Consider the following 24,397-nt stretch of genomic DNA (forward strand, 5'->3'; position numbering starts at 1 on the left):
GGCTTAATTTAGGTGAAGAGTCAGGAAATGCTCGCTGAAGGGGTGGCTTCCAAGGCAAGTTCCAAAGGAGGCAGGGAAGAACATTCCAGGAGGGGAACAGCACGCACGAAGGCCCTGAGGGGCAGCCACCATGGAGCATTCTAGATGCTCCAGCGTGGGGGTGTGGGAAGGAGAGAGCCAGGGAGCGGGGACTGGGAAGCCAGCAAGGCCTTCAGAGATTGGGAGGCAGAGAGGGCCAGGAGTCCAGACTTTCTCCTCAAGTGCAAGATGAAGGAGTTGAAGAGTTTAAGCAGGGAAAGACGTGATCAGGTAACATAAAGCTCACTGTGGCTGGCAGATCCAGAAAGGACTGGCTGGCTGTGGCAGGCCTGGGGATCGAGGGATGAGGGAAGTATAGCCCAGAGCTCCCCGGGGAGGGAGAGGACAGAAGCATAAACTGACACTCACCCTCTAGAGGACAGGTAACTGTGAGTGTGTGCTCTGCGGGGGAACCCAGGGAGGCTTCCTGGAGGGGGTGGCATTTGCCCTGGGCCTGAGGGATGGCAGGCAAGGTGGAAGCCAGCATCCCAGGCCTAAGGAATAGTTTGGGCAAAGGGTTGGCAGTGAAGGTGAGAGGGTTGGGCGTGACGCACCAGAGGAGGAGAAGTCACTCTCCAAGTTCATGAGGCCCCTTGGTGGTCGAGTCAGCGCTGGGACCCTGTCTCTGATGGAAGGAAGTGCTCCGGTGCCCCATGGAGGCCTGGCACCAAGAAATCCTATCAAGGAAGTTCTCAAAGCCCCAGAGTCAGTGGATTCCTGTGAACGCAGCATCCAAGGGTGGGCACTTCCCCAATTGCAGTGAAGCTATGGGGCGGGGAAGGGGAAGTGTGGGCCCCAGGCCAGACCTAGAGAGCCCAGAGGCGGAGCTTCTTCTAAGTGACAGAAGCAGGGGCGAGGCCTCCCCAGGGCCGTCTCCTGGGACCGCCTGGGACCACAGCAGAGACGCAGGGTGGCTAGAGGCGAGAGAGGTGAACGCGGCCTGGGCCTGCCTGGGTGAGAGACCCTTGCCACTCACGCCCTGGGAACACTGGCGGCCATGGCCGTGGCCCAGCAGCTGCGGGCTGAGAGGTGAGTGCAGGGGCGGAGCCCTCCCCGGGCCTCCTCGCTATTCCTTGCAGGCCTTGGGGGACAGAGGCCGACCCTCCTGCAGCCCTTTATTACCAAGGTCAAAAGTTACGAGGCTGGAACTGAGTCAGAACCCAAGTGCTCGGCCACGCAGATTCTTAGAAGTGTTTTTCAAGGAAACTTCCAGTTTTGCTCACTTCCCTCAGGCGCAGATGAAGACGCCAAGGCCCAGAGAGGGGAAGTGACTTTCCCAGGGTCACACAGGAGTGTTGCATCTGGACAGGATCAGGTGTCCTGGGGCCCGGGCCGGGCTCACTGCTTTGCATGGCTTTTCATCTTCTGTTCACACAGAATCACGGAATCTGGCTTCTTCCTCTTTACCCAGGGCCTGGCTCAAATGCCAGAAACCTTCTCTGACAGCCCCCTCGTTGCTCTCGGCCGGCCGGCCTGGTTTCCTTTTTCCGCACAGTCCTTAAACTGCTTGCAGGACATTCTACACTCACTCCTTTGCTTCTGTCTCCCTGGAACCCCCATTAGAAGCAGGCTCCGTGACAGTATTTGTCCCCTGGTCACTGCCGTATCCCCAGCATGTACCACCTTTGAGCTGGAGAATGTCCCGGGATCCTTCGGGTCCAGGTGCTGTCATTGCACAGATGAGAAAAGATGAGGACCAAGGAGGATAAAGCACTTACTCAGGGTCACACGGAGCCCGGCCTCGTCAGGGCTTAGCTTCATCTCTCAGCAAGCCTGTGCTCTGAGCTGTGGGGGACCCGAGGACACAGGGCGTGGCTCCTGCCCTCGATGGGAGCAGCAGGTGACATCAGAAAAAAAGCACGCTGGGTGGCGGTGTTAGGGCGGGCTTCTTTGGGGTCAAAGCGGGCAGCAAAGGGTCCACGGCGGCGTCTGGGGTTACAGGTGGAATTTCCAAAGGCTGAAGGTCAGAAGAAAGCTTGTCTGTGTGTGCGCGGAAGGAGGGGGTCGCAGAAGCAAGGGCTTGGAGGGAGGTGCAAGGGCTGGGTTTTCCCACCGGATTCCAGATTCTTCCTCCACGGCTCTCACTGGAGAGGAAGCTGAACACACAGGAAGTGGCTGCAGCCTGAAGCACGTGGCACTTCCTGTTTCTTGGGGTACGTGTGTCAGAAGACAGGACGCCCCCCAAAGAGCTGGTCCCCCCAGAGTGTGCTCCCTTCCTCCCATCCTCTGTTTCTGTCCCCAGAGGACGAAGGGGCGCCCGCCTCCCTCCTTTCTCGGGGCCATGGAGCCAGGTCCTGGGCCTCCCTGCCCCTCGGATGCCCTGGACGTGCTGTGCCTGAGGCCAGAGCAGAGGACACGAAGGGAAAGCGAGGGTGCAGCCGGGCTTTCTAAGACCTGAGACGTCCAAAGTTGGAGAGGACTGCCTTGGGGTAGTGAGATGGGTCCCAACAAACATGTTTTAACCACTTCCTGAGTGCGGGAGCCACAAAACCCGAGCTAGCTGCCCCCTGAAGGTCTGTCCAGGCCTCAGCCCCCTCCCATCCGGGATCCAAAGTGGACTTTTCGCGAACGACACGAGTGCGTATGAATCCAGAGCATCCCCCGGCCCCAGAAGGCCCTGGGTTGACTTCAGCTCTGAGGGGTCCCGGCTGAGGTCTCCGGGGGAGCAGGTTTTCTAGGGTGACTCCCCGTCAGGATCGCTGCTCCCCCCCCCACTCTGCCCTGGTGCACAGCTTCCTGGCTCAGCCCCCCGCACACAGCAGGGTCACTCCCATGCTGACCCCCAGGGCACTTGCTAAAACACAGACACGGAAGCGGCCCTGTGGTGAGCACCTGCTATGTGTCCAGTGCTGTTCTGGGCACTGGGGGTGCAGCAGCGAGTAGGGTCCCTGCTTTCGTGGGGATTCTCAGGCTGGGCTCGTCACAGATGAGACCTCCTGACCCTCCAGGGATCTCCGTTTAACAGAGGGAGGAAGGACCCCAGGCACAGAAGGGAGTTTTCCCAAGATCCCCGCTGGCAATGGCCGAGCAGGGACTCGGGGGTCACCTTCCCCCTGCGCCTTCTGGCTCTGTTGCCCATGCTGTCCCAGTGTAACCCCTTCCTCGCCCCCACCGCCCCGCCCCCAGCGCAAGGCCCAGGGCCTTCGTGATGGGCCCTGCCTGTCTCCCTCGCTCCGTCTCTCCTTCCTTTCTGCCTCTCGCTGTGCGTTCCAACGGTGCTCAAACTGCCCCCCTCCCTGAAGTTCCTTGAACTTGCCCCCTCCGGCCTGCCTGGAGCCTTTGCACTCAGTTTCCCTTGCCTGTGGTCCTGTAGCTTGCCTGTGGTCTTCGCCTCCCGCGGGCCCAGCCCCACTTCTTCTGGGAAGCCCTCCCTGACTCCCCTCGGTCTGCGCGAGCCGAGCCCTCCGACGGGTAGAGCGCCCCGCTCTTCTCTCTGGTGGACCTAAGTCCCATCGTCGAAGTACCTGCCTGCCAAGCGCTCTTGCCTGCTTCCCTGCCGATTCTCGGAGGGACTATAATAATGGCCGGCTCTGTTACAGCTCGAAACACCGTGTGCTTTTCCTTCCCGGCCTCTCTGACCATTGAAATGACATCATCATTCGTTCCGTGTCCAACTCTGGGTCCATGAGACCCAGAAGCCAGAAGCCACGTCCTAACGTGCTTAGGGACACTGTCTGAGCTCCCCTAGGTGCCGACAAGGGTGTGCTGTTATTGTCGTTGCTGTTGCTGTTGTCGTGATGAGTACCTCAGACGGGGAAACTGAGGCTGGGAGGAGGGCTGGGATTTATCCAAGTGCCTCCAGCGAGCTGCGGGGGCAGCAAATGAGGGGCAGGGTGGCGGCGTTCGGGAACAGAATTCTAGAGCCGCACCGCTTAGGCTCAAATCCCAGCCTCTCGATTTCCTTGGGCAGGTTCCGTAGCCTCTGTGTGTGCCTCAGTTTCCCTGTCTGTAAAAAGGTACCAGGAGAGCATCTGGCACGTAGCACACGCTCCGGAAACAGTTAAGTGGAGTAACTGTTACCCAACCTTCCCGATTCGCTGCCCAGAGCCATTTCTAAGCTATGGTTCCTTCCTGTCCCCCTGCCATTGCATTGCAGTTGAATCACCCGTGAAGCACACAGCCTCAAGGGAGAACGTGGAGGAAGAAGCTTCTCCCAAGGGTGTTGGCCGCGGGGCGGGGGGGGCATGTGTGGAAAGTGAGTGGGGGGGAGGGGCTGCCAGTGGTCACTGAGTTTCTCAGAGAGTGGCGGGGATTTCCTCTGCCTGCCCACTGTCACCCTGAGTCACCCCCTCCCATCCCCGGTGGCAGCCACCAGCGTCCCGAGGTAGCCGGAGGTCCCACGCAGCCCAGGCCCCATGGGGACCAGCAGCAGCTGGGACTGGGTGTGCAGACTGAGAAACCGACCTCCTCTGAGGGCGTCGGAAGTAGTCACCCCGCTCCCACTCCCACCCTGTCTCCCAGCTGCTCTGAACTCTGTGACCCCTGGCTGCTTTCTCTGTCCCCTTGGCTGGCTGTTTTCTCTTCCTCCAACGTCCCTCTCGGCCCCCTCTGCTCACGGTTTGCTCTTCCAGGGGGATCTTTACCGCGAGTCACGGGCACACGGTTCTTAACCTCTCCTGCTGCAGCAGAGAGAGACCCACGCTCAAGCCCTCTGAGCTCCGGAACCACAGCGGCTCTTGCCAGACCTTGACCTGGGAGCCCAAGAGAGTCCCGCGTTAGCGTGCCCGGAACTGAGTCCAGCAACCCTGCTCCCCTCCCACTCATCCTCGTCAGAATAGGGGTGACACGTGGGCGTCACTCTTGACCCTGCCCTTTCGTTCACCTCTCTGCATCCAAATAGTCCCCAAACCCTGCTGGCCGTATGCCAGGAATGACTCACGAGTTGGTAGTGTGTCTGTTAGAAATATGTGAGGCTGCTGGGCACAGAGAAACCGAGGGTAGATTAAACACACAGGGGCTTATTTTTTTTCACATGGCAAGACGTCCAGAGGTAGGCCACAGCTGCTCGGTGACCCAGCACCAGAATCCCAGAATTCCTTTGGTCTCCTCGGGTCTCTGCCTCATGGATGCAATATGGCTGCTGTGGGTCCAGACGGCACATCTGTGTTTAGGGCAGGCCGAAGGGGAAAGGAGAGGAATCCCTGCCGGCCCGTCCCTTTCTCTGGATCAGGAAAGCAAACACTCTCTGAGAGGCCCCTGCCCCAGGTTTTCTCTTAGGTCTCATTGGCCAGAAATGGTCCCGTGGCTGGTCTCAGCTGCAAGGGAGGCTGGGAAAATAGGAAGGAGGTTATGAGGTGCGGCTCAGACCAATCGTGGTCCGTCACCTTGAGGCCAGGCCCACCGCCACCCTAAAGAATTGGGGCTTGATTAACAGGAGGAAGCAAGGGACACAGCAATGAGACAGCGTCTGTCGAGGGTCGTGTCTCTGCGACTGCTCTTTCCGCCTGTCTCCGCTGTCTGGCTCGTCGCCATCGTCCCGCCATCGCACCGAGGCACTGCAGGGCCTCACAGTGGTGCTCTGTCCCTCCGGCCTCTGTCCTTTTCCTCTCCACACAGCTGACTCCACCCACACAAGCCCCGAGCCCGCTCCTCGGGCCTTGAAACCTTCACATATGCTGTTCCCACTGCCTGGAAGGCCCTCCCCTGGTGGATTCCCCTTCGACCTTCTCTTCAACGACCTTCTGGACCTGGCTCAAACGTCACCTCCTCCCCAGGCTGGGCAGGATGAACCATTCTCCCTGTGGGACACGCGCTGACTTTGTTTACTCCCGTGACCCGGGGCCTAGACCCGGAGGACGTGACTCGATGTGCGGCTCCTGGATGAATAGCGCAGCCACAGAGCAATTTGCTAGACTATGATACGGCTGCTGGCATATGGTCCCCTCTCCAAACGGGCTCACTCTCAAGGTCGGGTCCCGGAAGGGGTGTTGACACAGGCGACGGGCCGGGGGGCTGCAGGTGGTAACCAGGCTTTCTTTCCCTCCCGCCTCCCTCAGCGACTTTGAACAGCTTCCCGATGACGTAGCCGTCTCGGCCAACATCGCTGACATCGAGGAGAAGAGGGGCTTCACCAGCTACTTTGTAAGAGAGACCCTGACCTTCGGCCTCTGACCTCTAAACCTCCAACTCTCATCCCTTAACTTCTAGCCCTGGGCTTTGCAGCAGGGTGATTTGCCTCCAGGGGACATTTGGTAGTAAATGTCTTTTTGTAAGACTAGTTTTTTTTTTTTTTTCTTTCAAGTTTATTTACTTTGAGAGAGAAACATACACAGAGAGAGAGAGAAGGGGAGAGAAATCCCGTGCGCACACGCGAGCAGGGGAGGAGCAGAGAGAAAGAGAGGGTCAGAGAGAATCCCAAGCAGGCTCCTCGCTGTCCGCGCAAAGCCGGGGACGGGGCTCGATCCCACAAACCTTGAGATCGTGACCTGAGCCGAAACCCAGAGTCGATCGCTTAACCGACTGAGCCACCCGGGCGCCCCTGGTAGTAAATACCTGGAGACATTTTTGATGATTACCACTTGTGGGGGGGTGCCGCCGGCGGGACGGAGCCCAGAGAGGCCTCTCAGCACCCTGGGGTGCACAGCACAGCCCCCCACCACAGAGAAGGGCGGCCCCCAGTGCGATACCGAGGTTGAGCAACGCTGCTCTGATCCTAGCACCTTCGAACCCCGCCCCCTCCCCCCCCTCCCCCCCCATCTGGCCCTGGCCGCCCTCCACCCTGGCCTGTGTCCTCTCCAGGTTTTTGTCATCGAGGTGAAGACTAAAGGAGGATCCAAGTATCTCATCTACCGCCGTTACCGCCAGTTCTACGCCTTGCAGAGCAAGCTGGAGGAGCGCTTCGGGCCCGAGAGCAAGACCAGCCCGTTCACCTGCAGCCTGCCCACACTTCCGGGTAGGCCCCTGGCTGCGGAGCTGGGAGCCCGGCCCGGCGACACAGCCGCCACCCGCCGCCGATCCCTCCGGCTCCATTCAGCCCCCACGCAAACCCTTCAGTCCGAGGCCCCTCCCGGCAGTCGCGGGCTGCCCCCTCCGGCCTCACGGCCCTCGCCCTCCTGTGCTCCGATGACTTCGCGGCCACCCTGTTTCAGCCATCCCCGCCTTGTCCATCCCACGGACTCGCGAGCGCCCCCTCTCGCCCGGTCCGAAAGCTGCCCTCTGACCGCAGCCCCAGCTGGGGCGGGTTCCCCGGAGCTTCCCCTCCCTCCCCTCCCCTCTCGTCCCCTGAGGCAGTGGGCGCCTCGTCGCTGCTTCTGGACAGTCCCCTCCCCCCTCGCCTCCTGGCCTTTCTCCCCGGCTCCGTCCGAGCACGCACCCCGCACCCCGGGCAGGCGCAAATCTCTGGCCACAGGGTACCTGCCCTCTTGAGCCCTGCAGGGGTGTAGGGTGCCGGGTGCTGTCCCCCAGGGGCCCCCCGGCTTCTCTCTTCCTCCTTCAGAGCCAGTTCTGCTCACGCCTGGCCCATCACTTCTCTGGGGCTGCCAGGGACAGGGACCCTCCTGCTCCCACCCCCCCCCCCCAGGTTCCAGCATGCTTTGTCCCCCTCTCTGTGTGTGGCTTTCCCCTGACAGCATATCCGTGGCCTCCTGGTACTCTCGCCTTCTCCCAGTTCACTTCCAACCTCACCCCTGCTCCTCCAGCTCCTTACAGAATCTGTCCCCCCTGCTGCCCCTTGAAAGGTGGGCCTTCTGTGCGGTGCCACCTCCCCTCCAGACACCCTCCCCCGAACCAGGTAATCTGAACTCTGACCTTAAGTGCTCCCTTCTTGCTGCTGAGTCCCAGCCGCCTCCCGACCCCAGACCTCAGTCACTGTCCCCCTACTACTAGCTGGACACCAGCTCCTGCCCATCTCACAGGTAGCAGGAGTCAGACATTCACCTTCCGGTGGGAGTTCTTCCGGTAGACGGTTCTACCGGGGGGGCCCCGCCTAAGGCGCCTGGAGAGGACATGTGTCTTGGGTCAGCCATCATCTGTTTCCCGATCCCCCTAAACACGCTACCTTGCTTTTGAGGAATGACCCCTTCATCTACCCAACAAATATCGATTGATTTGGGCCTCGTTGGCATCTTAGGAGACCCCTGAGAGTTCAAGAATTTTGATGCCCGAGTCCCACCCCCGGAGCCCCTGATTTAATAATCCCAGGCGAGTCCTATGACAGTGAGATTCTTAAATGCTCCTCGGGTGACTTCGATGTGTAGCCAGGGTTGAGGACCCCTGTGTTAGGTCGTGGGATCCAGTTGAGAACTAAGCAAAGTTCCCCTTCTCTTGGAGCCAAGAATTGTGTGTGTGTGTGTGTGTGTGTGTGTGTGTGTAGGAACAGGCAGTAAAGAAACAAGTAAAATATCAGCTGGAAACAGCGCAACCCAGCTGAAAGCAAGCTGAAAGGCGGTGTGGACTGGAGGGGCCTCTTGAGCACTGCTGAGACAGTGGGGAGGGTTCCTGGCCTCGGGGGGCGGTGCAGCTCGGGGCCCAGAGACCATGTGCTCGGGCCAGGCTCCCAGGACAGCTCTTTGCACTTCCTCAGCCAAAGTGTACGTGGGTGTGAAACAGGAGATCGCTGAGATGCGGATTCCTGCCCTCAACGCCTACATGAAGGTAACCGTGGGGCCGTGCCGCCTGGGCACCTGGGAGGGCACCTGGGAGGGTATCAGGGAGGGCATCTGGAAGGGCACCTGGGAGGGCATCAGGGAGGGAATCAGGGAGGGCACCTGAGAGAGCATCTGGGAGGGCACCTGGGAGGGCATCTGGGAGGGCACCTGAGAGGACCTGGGAGGGCATCTGGGAGGGCACCTGGGAGGGCATCAGGGAGGGCACCTGGAAGGGCACATGGGAGGGCATCTGGAAGGGCACCTGGGAGGGCACCTGGGAGGGCATCAGGGAGGGCACCTGGAAGGGCACCTGGGAGGGCATCTGGGAGGGCACCTGGGAGGGCATCTGGAAAGGCACCTGGGAGGGCACCTGGGAGGGTATCAGGGAGGGCACCTGGGAGGGCATCAGGGAGGGCACCTGGGAGGGCATCTTGGAGGGCATCTGTGAGGGCACCTGGGAGGGCACCTGGGAGGGCACCTGGGAGGGCATCAGGGAGGGCACCTGGGAGGGCATCTGAAAGGGCACCTGGGAGGGCATCAGGGAGGGCACCTGGGAGGGCATCTGTGAGGGCACCTGGGAGGGCACCTGGGAGGGCATCTTGGAGGGCATCAGGGAGGGCACCTGGGAGGGCATCTGTGAGGGCACCTGGGAGGGCATCTGGAAGGGCACAGAGAGGAAAGCAGCCCATGTGCCATCCCTGAGCACAGCTGTGGAGTTGCTTCTCCTGCTGCAATGGCCCCCATCTTCAATCCTTAAAGGCCTGGCCTGGGGGGAGAAATAGGTTGTGTTCTCAGAGCTCCAGGGGGTGGGGCAGAGGCACTGGAGAAGGTACAGGAACCGCACTGTGAATCGACCAATCTGATGTCTGTGCCAAGTGTCCTGATAGCGAGCTGAATAGGGTCGAGTGTGTGCCCCCGAGGTACCTGCTGCCCAGTGGGGGACACGGAGAAGTGGGTCACGAAATCACAGAACCGTGGCCTATGTAACAGAGGCGTGAGGGACCGGGCCCCCAGCTCTCTCACATGACCCCTTTGTATGAACTGGAGAAAGGCCCTCCCTTGCCAAGGCACGGGCTTGTGTTAGTTGCATTCACGAGCCTTGCCCAGGTGCCCTTGGATACTCCCCAACCTTTAAATTGTCTGCATCCCTAGGAGATGGAAGCAAAGAGAAAGAAGCATCTTGAAGGCTGAGACCAGGCTGGTTAGGAAAGCCCTTCTACCAATCAGGGCTGTGCAAGAAAGCGACAGGTTTCCTCATGAGGTAGTGAGCACCCTGTCCACTAGAGGCATCCAAGCCACGGCTTGATGGCAACCTTAGGAAACTCCAGAGGGGAGCCCTCCTCCTAGCACAGAGGCCCCCTCACAGTCAGTGAGGCCTCCCCCTCCTCTTCTACTCTACACCTACGGAACTAGGCGTCTTCAGTCTTCGCTCTGACATTGACCATTTGGGTGATTTGGACCAAGTAACTCATCCTCTCTGGGCCTGGGTTTCCTCACCTGTGAAATGTGGCGGTGCCTCCAGCTCTCTGGTCTCCTGGGGGAGGAGTGATGTTGGGAGCTTCCAGAATGTGAGAGGTCATAACTCCTAGCGGAGTGAGCGGCAGGAGGAGCGCAGAGGAGGTGGGAGGCAGGAGGAGGTGACCCCTGCCCTCTCCAGTGGCTGCAGGAATCCTGGGCTCTGGGCAGAGAAGAGGGAGGGTGGGAAGCCCCTCGGCTGCCGCACTGGAGGCATCTCCCCTCAAGGGGGCGCTGTGATGCCTGCTCCCTCAGGGTGGCTGGAGGCTCCTGTCTTCCTGCAGGGTAGGAGAGGGGTGAGCTCTTCGTGGGGGGAAGGGATGAGGCTGTGGAGCTGGGCCTCTTGGTCGCACACCTGGGCTGGAGGGTCCCCTCTCTGCCTATCTCTGTGTGATTTGGTTCCTTAGAGCCCAGGGGCCCATCAGTGCAGGAATCTCTGCTACGGTTCAGGGCCGGGGAGCTCACTACCACCCTTCCCTGCTCATCTCCTTGGACAGTTATTAGAAAAATCCGATTCCTTGTAACTTGCACCGCTGTCTCACCACTGTCCGCGTGGAGAATATGGATCATGTGATAATGACACCTGCCTGGAAGGCTGTGGGGCGCTTTGCCAGGAGGCTCTTGATATACATTTGTAGGGTAGACGAACAGGCTGACTTACTTCCCTCAGTTACTTGTGAGTTGGATGCTATTATCCCGATTTACAGATGGGGGAGTGGAGGCACCCAGAGGTGGAGCCACGCATTGGGTGCCACAGAGCAGCCAGAGAGGAGGGCTGAGATTTGAACTCACGTCTCTGGGACGCCAGGGCTGTGCTTTCGCCCTCCGTGCTACGTTGTGATAGAAGTAACAGCAGCGATGATCATGTCCAACTTTGATGGGGCTCTTGCTAGATGCCCGGTCGTGTTGTAAGCGTTGTGCACCTGTTCACTTTTTTAATCCTTACACCATCCCACGAGGCAGGTGCTATTAGCATCCGCCTTTTATGCATGAGCATGTGGAGGCAACCTTGGCCAGGGTCACCCAGCTGGTGAGTGGGACTTGATCCCAGGGGTGGCCTGGCTCAGTGTCTGTACCCTTAACCCCATCTCTGGGCTGCCTCCCAGCCCTCCCCATGTGACAGCTGTGTCCTGTCTAGGCTCTGCAGTCCTGGTTCCTCTGGAACCTGGTTCCTGGTTCCTCCTGGCCCCTCCCCATCCTGCTGCCTCAATGGGATTCTCGGGAGGGGGCTGGGTGCCTCTGGAGCCACGGCACCCAAAGCTGACCACAGAGCTCCTGGGGACCTATGCGTTGTCCAGCTTGGGGGGGATGACCCTGCCAGATTCTGGGTACTCTGCATCCTCACAGCCTTAGGACCTTTGCGTTGTGGCCAGTGTACCCAGCATCAGATGGCCGACTCCTCTCCTTCCCAGCTCTGCCAACTGGGTCAGGCACTTTGCTTCTCCAAACCTCAGTTTCCCCAACTCTGATATGAGATGACGTATCAGAAAGCATTTTTTAGGCTGTAAGGCCACCAACTGTTGTTGGTTTGGGTCATTTGAGGCATCCTTCCTCCCACTATGGTCTCATTTTCATCTCGAGGATGGGCGTCGGTGGCAGATGGCTCTGGGGGCCCCAGCTCGGTCGCTTGCCAGGCCAGGTGGCCGTGGGCAGGTCCCCTAACCTCCCTGACACTAACTTTCAGGCTTTTTATGAGATGGGGCGAAGCCATGTGGTGTGGCACTGAGTGCAGTTCCTGGACTGTCACCGCCACGTCATCGTACCTGTCGTCACCATTGTTGTGTCTGGAGGCCTTCAAGGTCTTTCCGAATGAACTGTTCTCAAGCCAGCTGGTCCCCCCCTGATCTCAAGCCCAGGAGTAAAGCTTATGAGATGTTACACGTCTTGGACGAAATGAAATGTGTCCTGTTGCCGTGTTGGGCAGAGCCAGCGTTAATAGAGAGGGGGGGACCAGTGTGGGGGACGGGGATGGAGCAGATAGGCTGGGATGTCCAGACCTTTCTGCTGACCCCCCGCCTGTGCTGTCTCCTCTCTCCAACGCAGAGCCTCCTCAGCCTTCCCATCTGGGTGCTGATGGACGAGGACGTCCGGATCTTCTTCTACCAGTCATCCTATGACGCGGAGCAGGTACCCCAGGCGCTGCGCCGGCTCCGGCCACGCACCCGGAAAGTGTAAGTGACCAGCCCCTGTGCTCTCTGGGCCAGAGCCCTGGGCCACCTCCTCGTAACCAGGATCTCTGCCCCAGACGCCCCTGCTGCAAAGGTACTTCTTTTCCCTGGAGGAAGAGAAGAACCAGAGATCAGTTCTATCCCTGAACACCCCAGGATGTTCAGGTGGTTAGATGAGCTTGGAAAACCAAGCGCGGGGCCTGGAGGGATAGGAGGCGGGTGACAGCGCGGACCGGGGGACAGGGGCTGGACCACTGACGGGGAGAGTTTGGAGCCACAGCGCCCACGGGGGATGCCGCAGGGCTCTGGGTGCCTGGAGAGAGTGGGGAGAGGGAGGGAAAAGGGGAGCTGCTCTCTCTGCAGACCTTCTCAGAGCCTTTCCTGGGATGCCCTGCCCCCCCCCCCACACACACACACTCCATTGCAGCTCCTGGTGTATCACACTGGTCCCCAGGGGGGCGCTGCTGCTCCCTCTCTGATTCCAAACAGCCCGCTACTCCCTTCCAGCCCCCTCCTCAGCAAAATAATCATGGAGAATCCAAGCCACTGAAATAAGGCTGGATTTCGAAAGCCAGGCTTCTGCTGCTGCTAAGAATTCCAGGGACAGGGCTCCTGAGCCCTGGCCTCCCTCCCAACTCCTCCCTCCCTCCTCAGGCCAGTATCTCTGAGTGTCCTCTTGGTGCCTGGCCATCTCCCCACGCACGCAGGCAGGCATGGTCTCAATGTCACCTGAGCCGCGCGGCCCTGCCCCCAGAGCCCTGGAGCAGTGCACCTCTCCAACCCGCTTCCTTGGTTGAAAAATTAGAGGTTCGGGGTGGGGAGTAGTAGGAAGAACAGATGTGAAAGCATTAGTAAGTTAGAGCACTAAGCAAATGTGTGTCTTCCTCCCCACCTCCTTGCTGAGCCTCTGTTTCCTGGCCCACAAAAGGAGATACAATCCCTCCCCCAGCGACAGCGGGAACCAGGGAGTGACTGTGATGGTCAAAGGAGCAATTGTGGCTGCATTTTTGACATCCTCCCCCTCCCCCGCCTTTCCCACCCGTGATGAGGGGCTCCTCTGGGCACAGAAGCAGGGAGCCAGGCCCTGAGAGAACCAGGAGGGCTGACAGGCCTCCCTTCTCTCTCCACAGCAAGAGTGAGTCCCCGCCAGGCGCCCTCTTTGACCGCATGGCCGCTCCGAGAGCAGAGGTAACCCCCCGACCCCGGGGCCAGGCCTCCCATCTCACCTCTGGGCTCCACCTTTGGCCACTGTGCCCCCACTCTGGGCGCCCTTTGTGTGCCTAGGACAGGGCTGGGTGCTGGGAGCAGGAGGGGAATGCGGCCATCCATCATCCATTCAGCAAGCTTTCCTGGCCTCCTCCAGACCAGCCCCACCTTGGGGACTAAAGCCTCAGAAATGACTCACACAAGGCCCTGCCCTCAAGGAGCTCACAGCTCCCTGAGGGCACACGTGTGGAAACAGTGTGGACTGGGGCCCACACTGGGGGGCCGAGGAAGGTGCTCAACCCCGGGAGTTTGGATGCTTGCCTGTCTGTGCTCATCCCACCAGGTCTGGAAGGAGCACGTTCTGGAGGCAGAGAGACCTGGCTTCTAATCCTGGTTCCTCCATGAACAAATGAGTGGTCTCAGACAAGTCACTTATCCTCCTTGAGCCAGTCTCCTCAACCGTTAACTGGGACCCTGAGGCATGTGGAGCACAGTAGTAGGAATTCATGGAGTGCTTCCTCCGTCCTGCCTTACTCCACTCTTCTCCCAGGCCCTGTTTGACTTCACTGGGAACAGCAAACTGGAGCTGAATTTCAAAGCTGGAGATGTGATCATCCTTCTCAGTCGGATCAATAAAGACTGGCTGGAGGTGAGGTTGGGGTGAGGATGGGATGAGGTTGGAGGTGAGGTTGAGGAGAGGCTGGGGGTGAGATTGGAGGTGAGGTTGGAGGTGAGGCTGGAGGAGAGGTTGGGGTGAGGTTGGGGTGAGGTTGGAGGTGAAGTTGAGGTGAAGATGGGATGAGGATGGAGGTGAGGCTGGGGGTGAGGTTGGAGGTGAGGTTGGAGATGAGGCTGGAGGTGAGGTTAGAGGTGAGGCTGGGGGTGAGGCTGGAGGTGAGGCTGGAGGAGAGGTTGGAGGTAAGGTTGGAGGAGAGGATAGGGGTGAGGCTGGGGGTGAGGTTGGAGGTGAGGCTGGAGGAGAGACTGGGGGTGAGGTTGGAGGTGAGGCTGGAGCAGAGGCTGGGGGTGAGGTTTGAAGTGAGGCTGGGGTGAGGTTGGAGGTGAGGTTGGAGGAGAGACTGGGGGTGAGGTTGGAGGTGAGGTTGGAGGTGAGGTTGGAGGAGAGGCTGTGGGTGAGGTTGGAGGTGAGGTTGGAGATGATTTGGGGTGAAGTTGGAGGTGAGGCTGGAGGTGAGACTGGGGGTGAGGTTGGAGGTGAGGTTAGAGGTGATTTGGAGTGAGGTTGGAGGTGAGGCTGGAGGTGAGGTTGGAAGTGAGGTTGGGGTGAGGTTGGAGGAGAGGCTGGGGGTGATGTTGGAGGTGAAGCTGGGGGTGAGGTTGGAGGTGAGGTTGGAGGTGAGGCTGGAGCAGAGGCTGGGGGTGAGGTTGGAGGTGAGGCTGGGGGTGAGGTGGAGGTGAGGTTGGAGGTGAGGTTGGAGGTGAGATTGGAGGAGAGGCTGTGGTTGAGGTTGGAGGTGAGGTTGGAGGAGAGACTGGGGGTGAGGCTGGAGGTGAGATTGGAGGAGAGGCTGGGGGTGAGGTGGAGGTGAGGTTGGCGGTGAGGTTGGAGGTGAGGTTGGAGGTGAGGTTGGGGTGAGGTTGGAGGTGAGGTTGGAGGAGAGGCTGCGGGTAAGGTTGGAGGTGAGGTTGGAGGTGAGATTGGAGGAGAGGCTGTAGGTGAGGTTGGAGGTGAGGGAGGAGAGGCTGTGGGTGAGGTTGGAGGTGAGACAGGAGGAGAGTTTGGAGGTGAAGTTGGGGGTGAGCCTGGAGGAGAGGTTGGGGGTGAGGCTGGAGGTGAGGTTGGAGGAGAGGATAGGAGTGAAGCTGGGGGTGAGGCTGGAGGTGAGACTGGAGGAGAGGTTGGAGGTGCGGTTTGAAGAGAGGATGGGGGTGAGGATGGGGATGAGGTTGGAGGTGAGTTTGGAGGTGAGGTTGGAGGTGAGGCAGGGGTGAGGTTGGAGATGAGGTTGGACGAGAGGCTGGGGGTGAGGCTGGCAGTGAGGTTGGAGGTGAGGCAGGAGTGAGGTTGGAGGTGAGTTTGGAGGTGAGGTTGGAGGTGAGGATGGAATGAGGTTGGAGGTGAGGCTGGGGGTGAGACTGTGGGTGAGGCTGGAGGAGAGGCTGGAGGTGAGGTTGGAGGAGAGGATAGGGGTGAGGCTGGGGGTGAGGTTGGAGGTGAGGTTGGAGGAGAGACTGGGGGTGAGGTTGGAGGTGAGGTTGGAGGAGAGGCTGGGGGTGAGGTGGAGATGAGGTTGGAGGTGAAGTTGGAGGTGAGATTGGAGGAGAGGCTGGAGTTGAGGTTGGAGGAGAGGATAGGGGTGAGGCTGGGGGTGAGGTTGGAGGTGAGGTTGGAGGAGAGACTGGGGGTGAGGTTGGAGGTGAGGTTGGAGGAGAGGCTGTGGGTGAGGTTGCAGGTGAGGCTGGGGGTGAGGTTGGAGGTGAGGTTGGAGGTGAGGTTGGAGGTGAGATTGGAGGAGAGGCTGGGGGTGAGGTTGGATGTGAGGTTGAGGTGAAGATGGGATGAAGTTGGAGGTGAGGCTGGGGGTGAGGTTGGAGGTGAGGTTGGAGGAGAGGCTGGGGTGATGTTGAAGGTGAGGTTGCAGGTGAGGCTGGAGCAGAGGCTGGGGGTGAGGTTGGAGGTGAGGTTGAGGTGAAGATGGGATGAAGTTGGAGGTGAGGCTGGGGGTGAGGTTGGAGGTGAGGTTGGAGGAGAGGTTGGAGGTAAGGTTGGAGGAGAGGATAGGGGTGAGGCTGGGGGTGAGGTTGGAGGTGAGGCTGGGGGTGAGGCTGGAGGTGAGGCTGGAGGAGAGGTTGGAGGTAAGGTTGGAGGAGAGGATAGGGGTGAGGCTGGGGGTGAGGTTGGAGGTGAGGCTGGGGGTGAGGCTGGAGGTGAGGCTGGAGGAGAGGTTGGAGGTAAGGTTGGAGGAGAGGATAGGGGTGAGGCTGGAGGTGAGGTTAGAGGTGAGGCTGGGGGTGAGGCTGGAGGTGAGGCTGGAGGAGAGGTTGGAGGTAAGGTTGGAGGAGAGGATAGGGGTGAGGCTGGGGGTGAGGTTGGAGGTGAGGCTGGAGGAGAGACTGGGGGTGAGGTTGGAGGTGAGGCTGGAGCAGAGGCTGGGGGTGAGTTTTGAAGTGAGGCTGGGGTGAGGTTGGAGGTGAGGTTGGAGGAGAGACTGGGGGTGAGGTTGGAGGTGAGGTTGGAAGTGAGGTTGGAGGAGAGGCTGTGGGTGAGGTTGGAGGTGAGGTTGGAGATGATTTGGGGTGAGGTTGGAGGTGAGGCTGGAGGTGAGACTGGGGGTGAGGTTGGAGGTGAGGTTAGAGGTGATTTGGAGTGAGGTTGGAGGTGAGGCTGGGGGTGAGGTGGAGGTGAGGTTGGAGGTGAGGTTGGAGGTGAGATTGGAGGAGAGGCTGTGGTTGAGGTTGGAGGTGAGGTTGGAGGAGAGACTGGGGGTGAGGCTGGAGGTGAGATTGGAGGAGAGGCTGGGGGTGAGGTGGAGGTGAGGTTGGAGGTGAGGTTGGAGGTGAGGTTGGAGGTGAGGTTGGGGTGAGGTTGGAGGTGAGGTTGGAGGAGAGACTGCGGGTGAGGTTGGAGGTGAGGTTGGAGGAGAGGCTGGGGGTGATGTGGAGGTGATGTTGGAGGTGAGGTTGGAGGTGAGATTGGAGGAGAGGCTGTAGGTGAGGTTGGAGGTGAGGGAGGAGAGGCTGTGGGTGAGGTTGGAGGTGAGACAGGAGGAGAGTTTGGAGGTGAAGTTGGGGGTGAGCCCGGAGGAGAGGTTGGGGGTGAGGCTGGAGGTGAGGTTGGAGGAGAGGATAGGAGTGAAGCTGGGGGTGAGGCTGGAGGTGAGACTGGAGGAGAGGTTGGAGGTGCGGTTTGAAGAGAGGATGGGGGTGAGGATGGGGATGAGGTTGGAGGTGAGTTTGGAGGTGAGGTTGGAGGTGAGGCAGGAGTGAGGTTGGAGGTGAGTTTGGAGGTGAGGTTGGAGGTGAGGATGGAATGAGGTTGGAGGAGAGGATAGGGGTGAGACTGTGGGTGAGGCTGGAGGAGAGGCTGGAGGTGAGGTTGGAGGAGAGGATAGGGGTGAGGCTGGGGGTGAGGTTGGAGGAGAGACTGGGGGTGAGGTTGGAGGTGAGGTTGGAGGAGAGGCTGGGGGTGAGGTGGAGATGAGGTTGGAGGTGAAGTTGGAGGTGAGATTGGAGGAGAGGCTGGAGTTGAGGTTGGAGGAGAGGATAGGGGTGAGGCTGGGGGTGAGGTTGGAGGTGAGGTTGGAGGAGAGACTGGGGGTGAGGTTGGAGGTGAGGTTGGAGGAGAGGCTGTGGGTGAGGTTGCAGGTGAGGCTGGGGGTGAGGTTGGAGGTGAGGTTGGAGGTGAGGTTGGAGGTGAGATTGGAGGAGAGGCTGGGGGTGAGGTTGGATGTGAGGTTGAGGTGAAGATGGGATGAAGTTGGAGGTGAGGCTGGGGGTGAGGTTGGAGGTGAGGTTGGAGGAGAGGCTGGGGTGATGTTGAAGGTGAGGTTGCAGGTGAGGCTGGGGGTGAGGTTGCAGGTGAGGCTGGAGCAGAGGCTGGGGGTGAGGTTGGAGGTGAGGTTGAGGTGAAGATGGGATAAAGTTGGAGGTGAGGCTGGGGGTGAGGTTGGAGGTGAGGTTGGAGGAGAGGCTGGGGTGAGGTTGAAGGTGAGGTTGCAGGTGAGGCTGGAGCAGAGGCTGGGGGTGAGGTTGGAGGTGAGGCTGGGGGTGAGGTTGGAGGTGAAGTTGGAGGAGAGGCTGGGGGTGAGGTTGGAGGTGAGGTTGCAGGTGGGGCTGGGGGTGAGGTTGGAGGTGAGGTTGCAGGTGAGGCTGGGGGTGAGGTTGAAGGTGAGGTTGGAGGTGAGGTTGGAGGAGAGCCTGGGGGTGAGGTTGGAGGTGAAGCTGGGGGTGAGGTTGGAGGTGATGTTGGAGGAAAGGCTGGGGGTGAGGTTAGAGGTGAGGTTGCAGGTGACGCTGGGGGTGAGGTTGGAGGTGACACTGGAGGAGAGGTTGGAGATGAGGCTGGGGGTGAGGTTGCAGGTGAGGCTGGGGGTGAGGTTGGAGGTGACGCTGGAGGAGAGGTTGGAGATGAGGCTGGAGGTAAGGTTGGAGGTGAGGCTGGAGATGATGTTGTTTCCGGTCTCCTGGCGGGGGTCAGTGGAGGCAGGGTCAGGGAAGGCCCCAGGGAAGAGATGCCGTCTGAGGGTAACCCGGGAAGTCCGAGCAGCTGGGTGGAGGCAGCCTGAGGAATACAGCCAGGGAGAGGCAGGTGTGTGAGGGGAACAAAAGATCCCGGAGACCACACCTGCCTTCGGTTCTGACCCCAAAGGACAGTTGCTCCAGGCCAGTCGGTTGACCTACTGAACCGACTATCTTGGTCTATCACAGGGTTTCTCCCCAGCGGCGCTGTTGACATTTGGGGCCAGATTGGCGTGGGGCCATCCTGTGCCCTGCAGGGCGTTCCGCCGCATCCTTGGCCTCTGCTCACCAGATGCCGGCAGCACCCCTGCAGTTGACAGTCAAATCCCTCCAGACATTTGGCTCGGGGTGGGGGAGGCTGCAAAATCAGCCGCAACTGGGACGGGCTAGTGGGTCATCTGGGAGAATTGTCCTAACCGTCGTGCGGCAAGACGAGAGAAGGATACAGAGCGTAAGCTCCGGGGTCGGCCTGCCTGGTGTCCTTTCCTAGTTGTTTTTAACTAGCTTTGCGTCCCTGGGAACCTTGCTCAACCCTGTGGTTTCCTTTTCCGTAAATGGAGAGAGCTGGCAATTTCTTCCTAGCGGTCCTGGCAGGGCCGGCCGAGGCGCAGCTGTTCGGGGCTTGGCCCGCAGAGGGCCTCCGTGTGTGGCATCTGGCCGGTGCCGGGGCTGCTGGGAAAGTGAAATGAGACTCTGACGCCAGAGTCCGTCTTGACTGTTGCTTCGTCCCCGCAGGTGGCATGTGGGGCCCCCCCAGGGGTGATTGGTGGATGGAGATGGGAGGTCCTGGCCTGCTTCTGGCCATTCCGGTTGGATCCTGCTGCCCTTAAACAAAGTTCCCTTTGGTCGAGGCTCCTGAGGCCGGGGGGCGTCTGAAGGAGATTGTGGAATGGGCCCTGGGGGTTCTCGAGGGGGAGGGGAGGGTCGCTGGTGTCCGGGAGCTAGACAGGGGCAAGGACCGTTGGTCTGGCCGACTTGGCAGCTTTGATCTTAGCCCCCGTCCTGGAGCCGTGTCTCGGGACTCAGCGGCTCTTACAGCTGTTGGGCATTGCTGGCCACTCTCCAGACCCAGAAAATGTCTGTTGCCTTCCTGTTTTCTGCAAAGTTCCGTGTGTGAGTATGCTGGCCGACTTCTGGCCTCAGGTCAAGGGGAGGGTCAGGGGAGGAGCGAGGGGGACTGCTTGGAGCCTCAGTTTACAAGTCTGTGAAACGGGATGTGGATGATGTCTCTTCCAAAGGCTTGTCAGGATTAAGAGAACAGGTGGCAGTGGCTGGGTCTTGGCCTGGAGCTCAAGAGAGAAACCTGGGCCGGAGAGAGAGTTCTGGAAGTCTGATCTAGAGCAGGCGCTCGGTGCAGGAATGAGTGAAGAGAGCCACACCCCTTGATCTCCCTCCTCTGTTCTGTTTTCCTCCTTAACACCCGTGGCCATTGGCTCATCGTGGAGCTCACCAAGCTCCCTGCACGTTGACTGTCACCCCCCATTATGATGTGGCTCCCAGAGGGAGGGCAAGCACCCGCCGTCCATTCTTTTTTTTTTAAGTTTTTTTTTAATGTTTATTTATTTATGAGACAGAGAGAGACAGAGCATGAGTGGGGGAGGGGCAGAGAGAGAGGGAGACACAGCATCCAAAGCAGGCTCCAGGTTCTGAGCCATCAGCACAGAGCCCGATGCGGGGCTCGAACTCACGAACCGTGAGACCGTGACCTGAGCCGAAGTCGGTCGCTCAACCGACGGAGCCACCCAGGCGCCCCAAACCCGCCATCCATCCTGAGTGCCCAGAGTGTGCCACCTGGCTGGTGCCGGTGACGTCTGTGAACCAGTGACCGAATTAGGTGAATGCACCTTTCCAGATGAAGTGAGATCTTGACTATTGTTCTATTCTGGGACAGAAATAGAAGTCTTCTTGGGGTCAACAGCACGGTGACCTGGGTCACTTATTCTCCTACCTTTGCATATGACCTCGTCTGCATAATGACGAGGGCGCCGGGTGGGGCGGGGGGGGGCTCGAAGTTGGGCGCTGCTGTCTCCCTTCCCACTGTCAAGGCGGCCCCTTCTCTCCTCAGGGCACCGTCCGGGGAGCCACGGGCATCTTCCCACAGTCGTTCGTGAAGATCCTCAAGGACTTCCCGGAGGAAGACGACCCCACCAACTGGCTCCGCTGTTACTACTATGAGGACACCATCAGCACCACCAAGTTCGTGGCCTGTCCACCCTCCCTGCCCCTCCCCACCGCCACCCCAGCCCCCCGCATCGCACTCTGGGCTCTGAGACCTCCCCTCACCCAACTGAAAGCCTCCAGGGGCTCCAGATAAGCCATGACTCGGTAACAGGATGCCAACACCCAGAGGGGTCCCGCCAGCCTCTTTCCCATGTCCCTCTTCCGGCCTGATGCCCCCTCACCGCTGCCTGTTGTCCCCTTAGGGACATCGCGGTGGAGGAAGACCTCAGCAGCACTCCGCTATTCAAGGACTTGCTGCGGCTCATGAGGTGAGTGACTGGAGGGGGACGGGGTGGCGGGGGGGTGGTGCGTCAGAGACCCCGGAGGAGAGAACAGAGGGGCAAACGCAGTGCGTTAAGGTTCATCTGCTTTGCCTTCTTGTTTCGGCCCCAGCCCAGCCCCGCAGGGCAGATGTCAGCTCCCCATGACAGAGCCGAGCGGGGGTCCGCAGAGACGTACGGGGCCTTAGACGAGGTCACACGGCCTGTGAGTGCGGATTTGCGGCTAGAGTCAGCTGGCAAAAGACCTGGGGGCTTGGGGCCTCCACCAACAGAGAGGACCACCACCTCCCAAGGTCCAGCGTGTCCACGGACCCTTCTTTTACAGAATGGAAATAACATTGGTCGGTTCCCGACCATGAGAGTCATTCCTGTTAATTACATGTATATGTATTTATATACATTACATATACATATACATATATATGTATATACATATATACGTATATATACATATATATACATATACGTATATACATATACATATATACGTATACGTATATACATATGTATACATATACATATGTGTATACATATGTATATACGTATATACGTATACGTATATATATACATATACATGTAATTAACGTCAGAAATGGCAGGAGGGTATAAAGAAGCAGAATCACCTCGGGCATCGCTCCGCTCATCATTAGGCGCGCATCCAGATGTCTCCAGGGCACATCACCACCCCGTAAAGGTGGCGTTAGCTGGCCACGTGGTGTCATTCTGGGGGTGCACCAGAATGAATGCAGCCACCCCTCCTCGGCCGCTTATGTTACCCCCGCTTCCTTACGCCCATAAATCATGCTGTGGTTCTCGCGTTTGGTGATCTGCCCGATAGTCCCCTCAGGATGAGTGTCTAGGGGTGGAATTTCGGAATTAAGGTGTTTGCAAGTCTGTTAGGTCTCCCATCCCTTTGTCATATTCCCCATAGGAAGGTTATATCACGTGAGTTCGAGCCCCGCATCGGGCTCTGTGCTGACAGCTCGGAGCCTGGAGCCTGCTTCGGGTTGTTCTGTGTCTCCCTCTCTCTCTCTGCCCCTCCCCTGCTCACGCTCTGTCTGTCTGTCTCTCTCTCTCTCAAAACTAAATAAACATTAAAAATATTTTTTTAAAGGTTGCATCACTTTTCACTTTTGCCAGCCAGGTCCACCCCATGTCAGACAGTCCCAGTCCCTCAAGAGACCTTCCTCCGTGGCGGCACACAGCTCTTGGGGGCTTTATGCTCTCTACTCTGTGCCCAGCCAAACCCACCCCTCGGCCTCACGTTGGTTCTTAACTCTTCACGTTTGTACACAAGGCACTTCAGGCTGTGCCACGAATTTGTGGCGAAAGCCTCTTCTCCCCTGTAGGTCTCAGTGTCCCCATCTGTGCAGTGGGAGGTTGGACCCCATGGATGATAAGGCCTGTGCCAACCTCTGACCCCTTTGGATTCTTAGATCCTGGCTTTAAACCTCCATCGGCCCCCCTCTCTCTGTCCCTACACTTCGGCCTAAGGCCGCTGGACCTCTTATTAACCATGACCATTCCCACCCAGGCAGGAGTTCCAGAGGGAGGACATCGCCCTCAATTACCGGGATGCCGAGGGGGACCTGGTTCGGCTGCTTTCAGATGAGGATGTGGCGCTCATGGTGAGACAGGCCCAAGGTCTCCCCTCCCAGAAGCGCCTCTTCTCCTGGAAGCTACATGTCACCCAGAAGGATGACTACAAAGTCTACAACACTGTCCCCTGAGCTGATGGGGACTAAACAAATAATAAATAAATAAATAAATAAATAAACTTTAAAAATAAATACAAGTATCTTTATTTATTTTTGGGAAAGAGAGAGAGAGAGAGCAAGCAGGGGAGGGGCAGAGAGAGAGAGAGAGAGAGACCCAAGCAGGCTCTGCACTATCAGCACGGAGCCCAACACGGGGCTCGAACCCAGGAACCGCGAGACCATGACCTGAACCAAGATCAAGAGTTGGACGCGTTACCGACCGAGCCACCCAGGCGCCCCTCAAAGTATCTTTAAAGTACATTCCTCAGGAAGAAGACAGCGGATCCTCGAGGGACGGGCTGAGCTGCATGAACACATGATAAGCAAAAGCAGCGATAAGTATCGTGGATTCGTCTTGAGTTGACTGAGCCAAGCTGAAACCGTGTTTCCCAGAATGTCCTTCCCTGTGTGGATCCAGACGGTGCGGCCCCTAAGACACGTGGCGCAAGAGATTCAGAAGGGGAGCGCAAAGCAGCAGGAACTTCTTTTTAGTCCAGAGATGCCACTGCCGTTCATGCACACGGGTCCTTCTGTGCTGCTTCACGCTTTGGAACTTCAGAACACAGAAGTCAAAGAGAAGATCCCGGAAGCAGTGAGAGAATGTTGCAATGGCCACAAAAGAACAACACTGAAAACGATAGCATGCTTCTCGGTAACACGCTCAGTGTCAGGTTCCCGATCCCGGGCTGGGTGTGTGTTTAGCTCCCTGCCACAGGGCACCAGTTTCTTCGGGTTCCTGTTTGTCCTTGCTTCTCTCACGGCACATGCATCTTCTGTCTTTGACAGCCCTCGTCACTCGACCGGACACAGATACAGCAGCATCATATAGGTTTGACCAGGGGCACCTGGCTGACTCTCTCGGTTGAGCGTCCGGCTTCGTCTCAGGTCACAATTGCGATTTGTGAGTTCGAGCCCTGTGTCGGGCTCTGCGCTGACAGCTCAGAGCCTGGAGCCTGCTTCTGATTCTGTGTCTCCCTCTCTCTACCCCTCTTCCTCTCATGCTCTGTCTCTCTCTGTCTCTCAAAAATGAATAAATGTTAAAAAAATTAAAAATAAAACAAATTTAAGGTTTAACCAGCTCCCATGATTGAAGGAGATTAAATCTTCAAGGTAAATCTCTCGTTCCCTTTTCCTAGTGGTCCTGCTTCTCTGATGGAATCCTGAGATACACATGCATATAAATTCAAATAAGCGTTCTCAATATAAGTGAAAAATAACTTCTCATCTCCATGGTTAAAAAAGGACAGAATTAAAATACTGGATGATAATAATCATACATGCACTGGGAGAGGTGGAATTAAAGCATTCCAAGGTGCTTACGCTATCCATAACCAGAGTTAAAATTTAACATTAGGCTTTGCCAAATTAAGCGTGCATGGTAAAATTTC

The 24,397-nt window shown here is 58.5% G+C and overlaps 1 protein-coding gene across 2 annotated transcripts; it reads left to right on the forward strand.

Moving 5' to 3' along the window:
- The first annotated feature begins 900 nt into the window (after window positions 1-900).
- Window positions 901-23,042, forward strand: NCF4 (neutrophil cytosolic factor 4). 2 transcript variants are annotated; one of them, XM_045062318.1, is made up of 10 exons: window positions 901-1,107; window positions 6,075-6,159; window positions 6,817-6,970; window positions 8,600-8,670; window positions 12,222-12,349; window positions 13,477-13,534; window positions 14,103-14,201; window positions 20,817-20,947; window positions 21,175-21,240; window positions 21,365-21,551. In XM_045062318.1, exons 1-10 carry the CDS (start codon window positions 1,076-1,078, stop codon window positions 21,438-21,440), a joined length of 900 nt encoding a protein of 299 aa, XP_044918253.1. In that variant the 5' UTR covers window positions 901-1,075; the 3' UTR covers window positions 21,441-21,551. The 2 variants fall into 2 exon arrangements, with proteins under 2 accessions (XP_044918253.1, XP_003989283.2); XM_003989234.6 differs by lacking the exon at window positions 21,365-21,551 and adding an exon at window positions 22,787-23,042 and having other exon boundaries at window positions 904-1,107.
- The last annotated feature ends 1,355 nt before the right edge of the window (window positions 23,043-24,397 follow it).

This window comes from Felis catus, chromosome B4 (genome assembly GCF_018350175.1).
Source record: "Felis catus isolate Fca126 chromosome B4, F.catus_Fca126_mat1.0, whole genome shotgun sequence".
In the NCBI taxonomy this organism is placed as follows: Eukaryota; Metazoa; Chordata; class Mammalia; order Carnivora; family Felidae; genus Felis; species Felis catus.

Coding starts and splice junctions, on each gene's coding strand:
- NCF4 (XM_003989234.6), top strand. CDS start 1,076: ATGGCCGTGGCCCAGCAGCTGCGGGCTGAGAG. Junction 6,971..8,599: donor CAGCCTGCCCACACTTCCGG/GTAGGCCCCTGG, acceptor GCACTTCCTCAG/CCAAAGTGTACGTGGGTGTG. Junction 14,202..20,816: donor TCAATAAAGACTGGCTGGAG/GTGAGGTTGGGG, acceptor TTCTCTCCTCAG/GGCACCGTCCGGGGAGCCAC.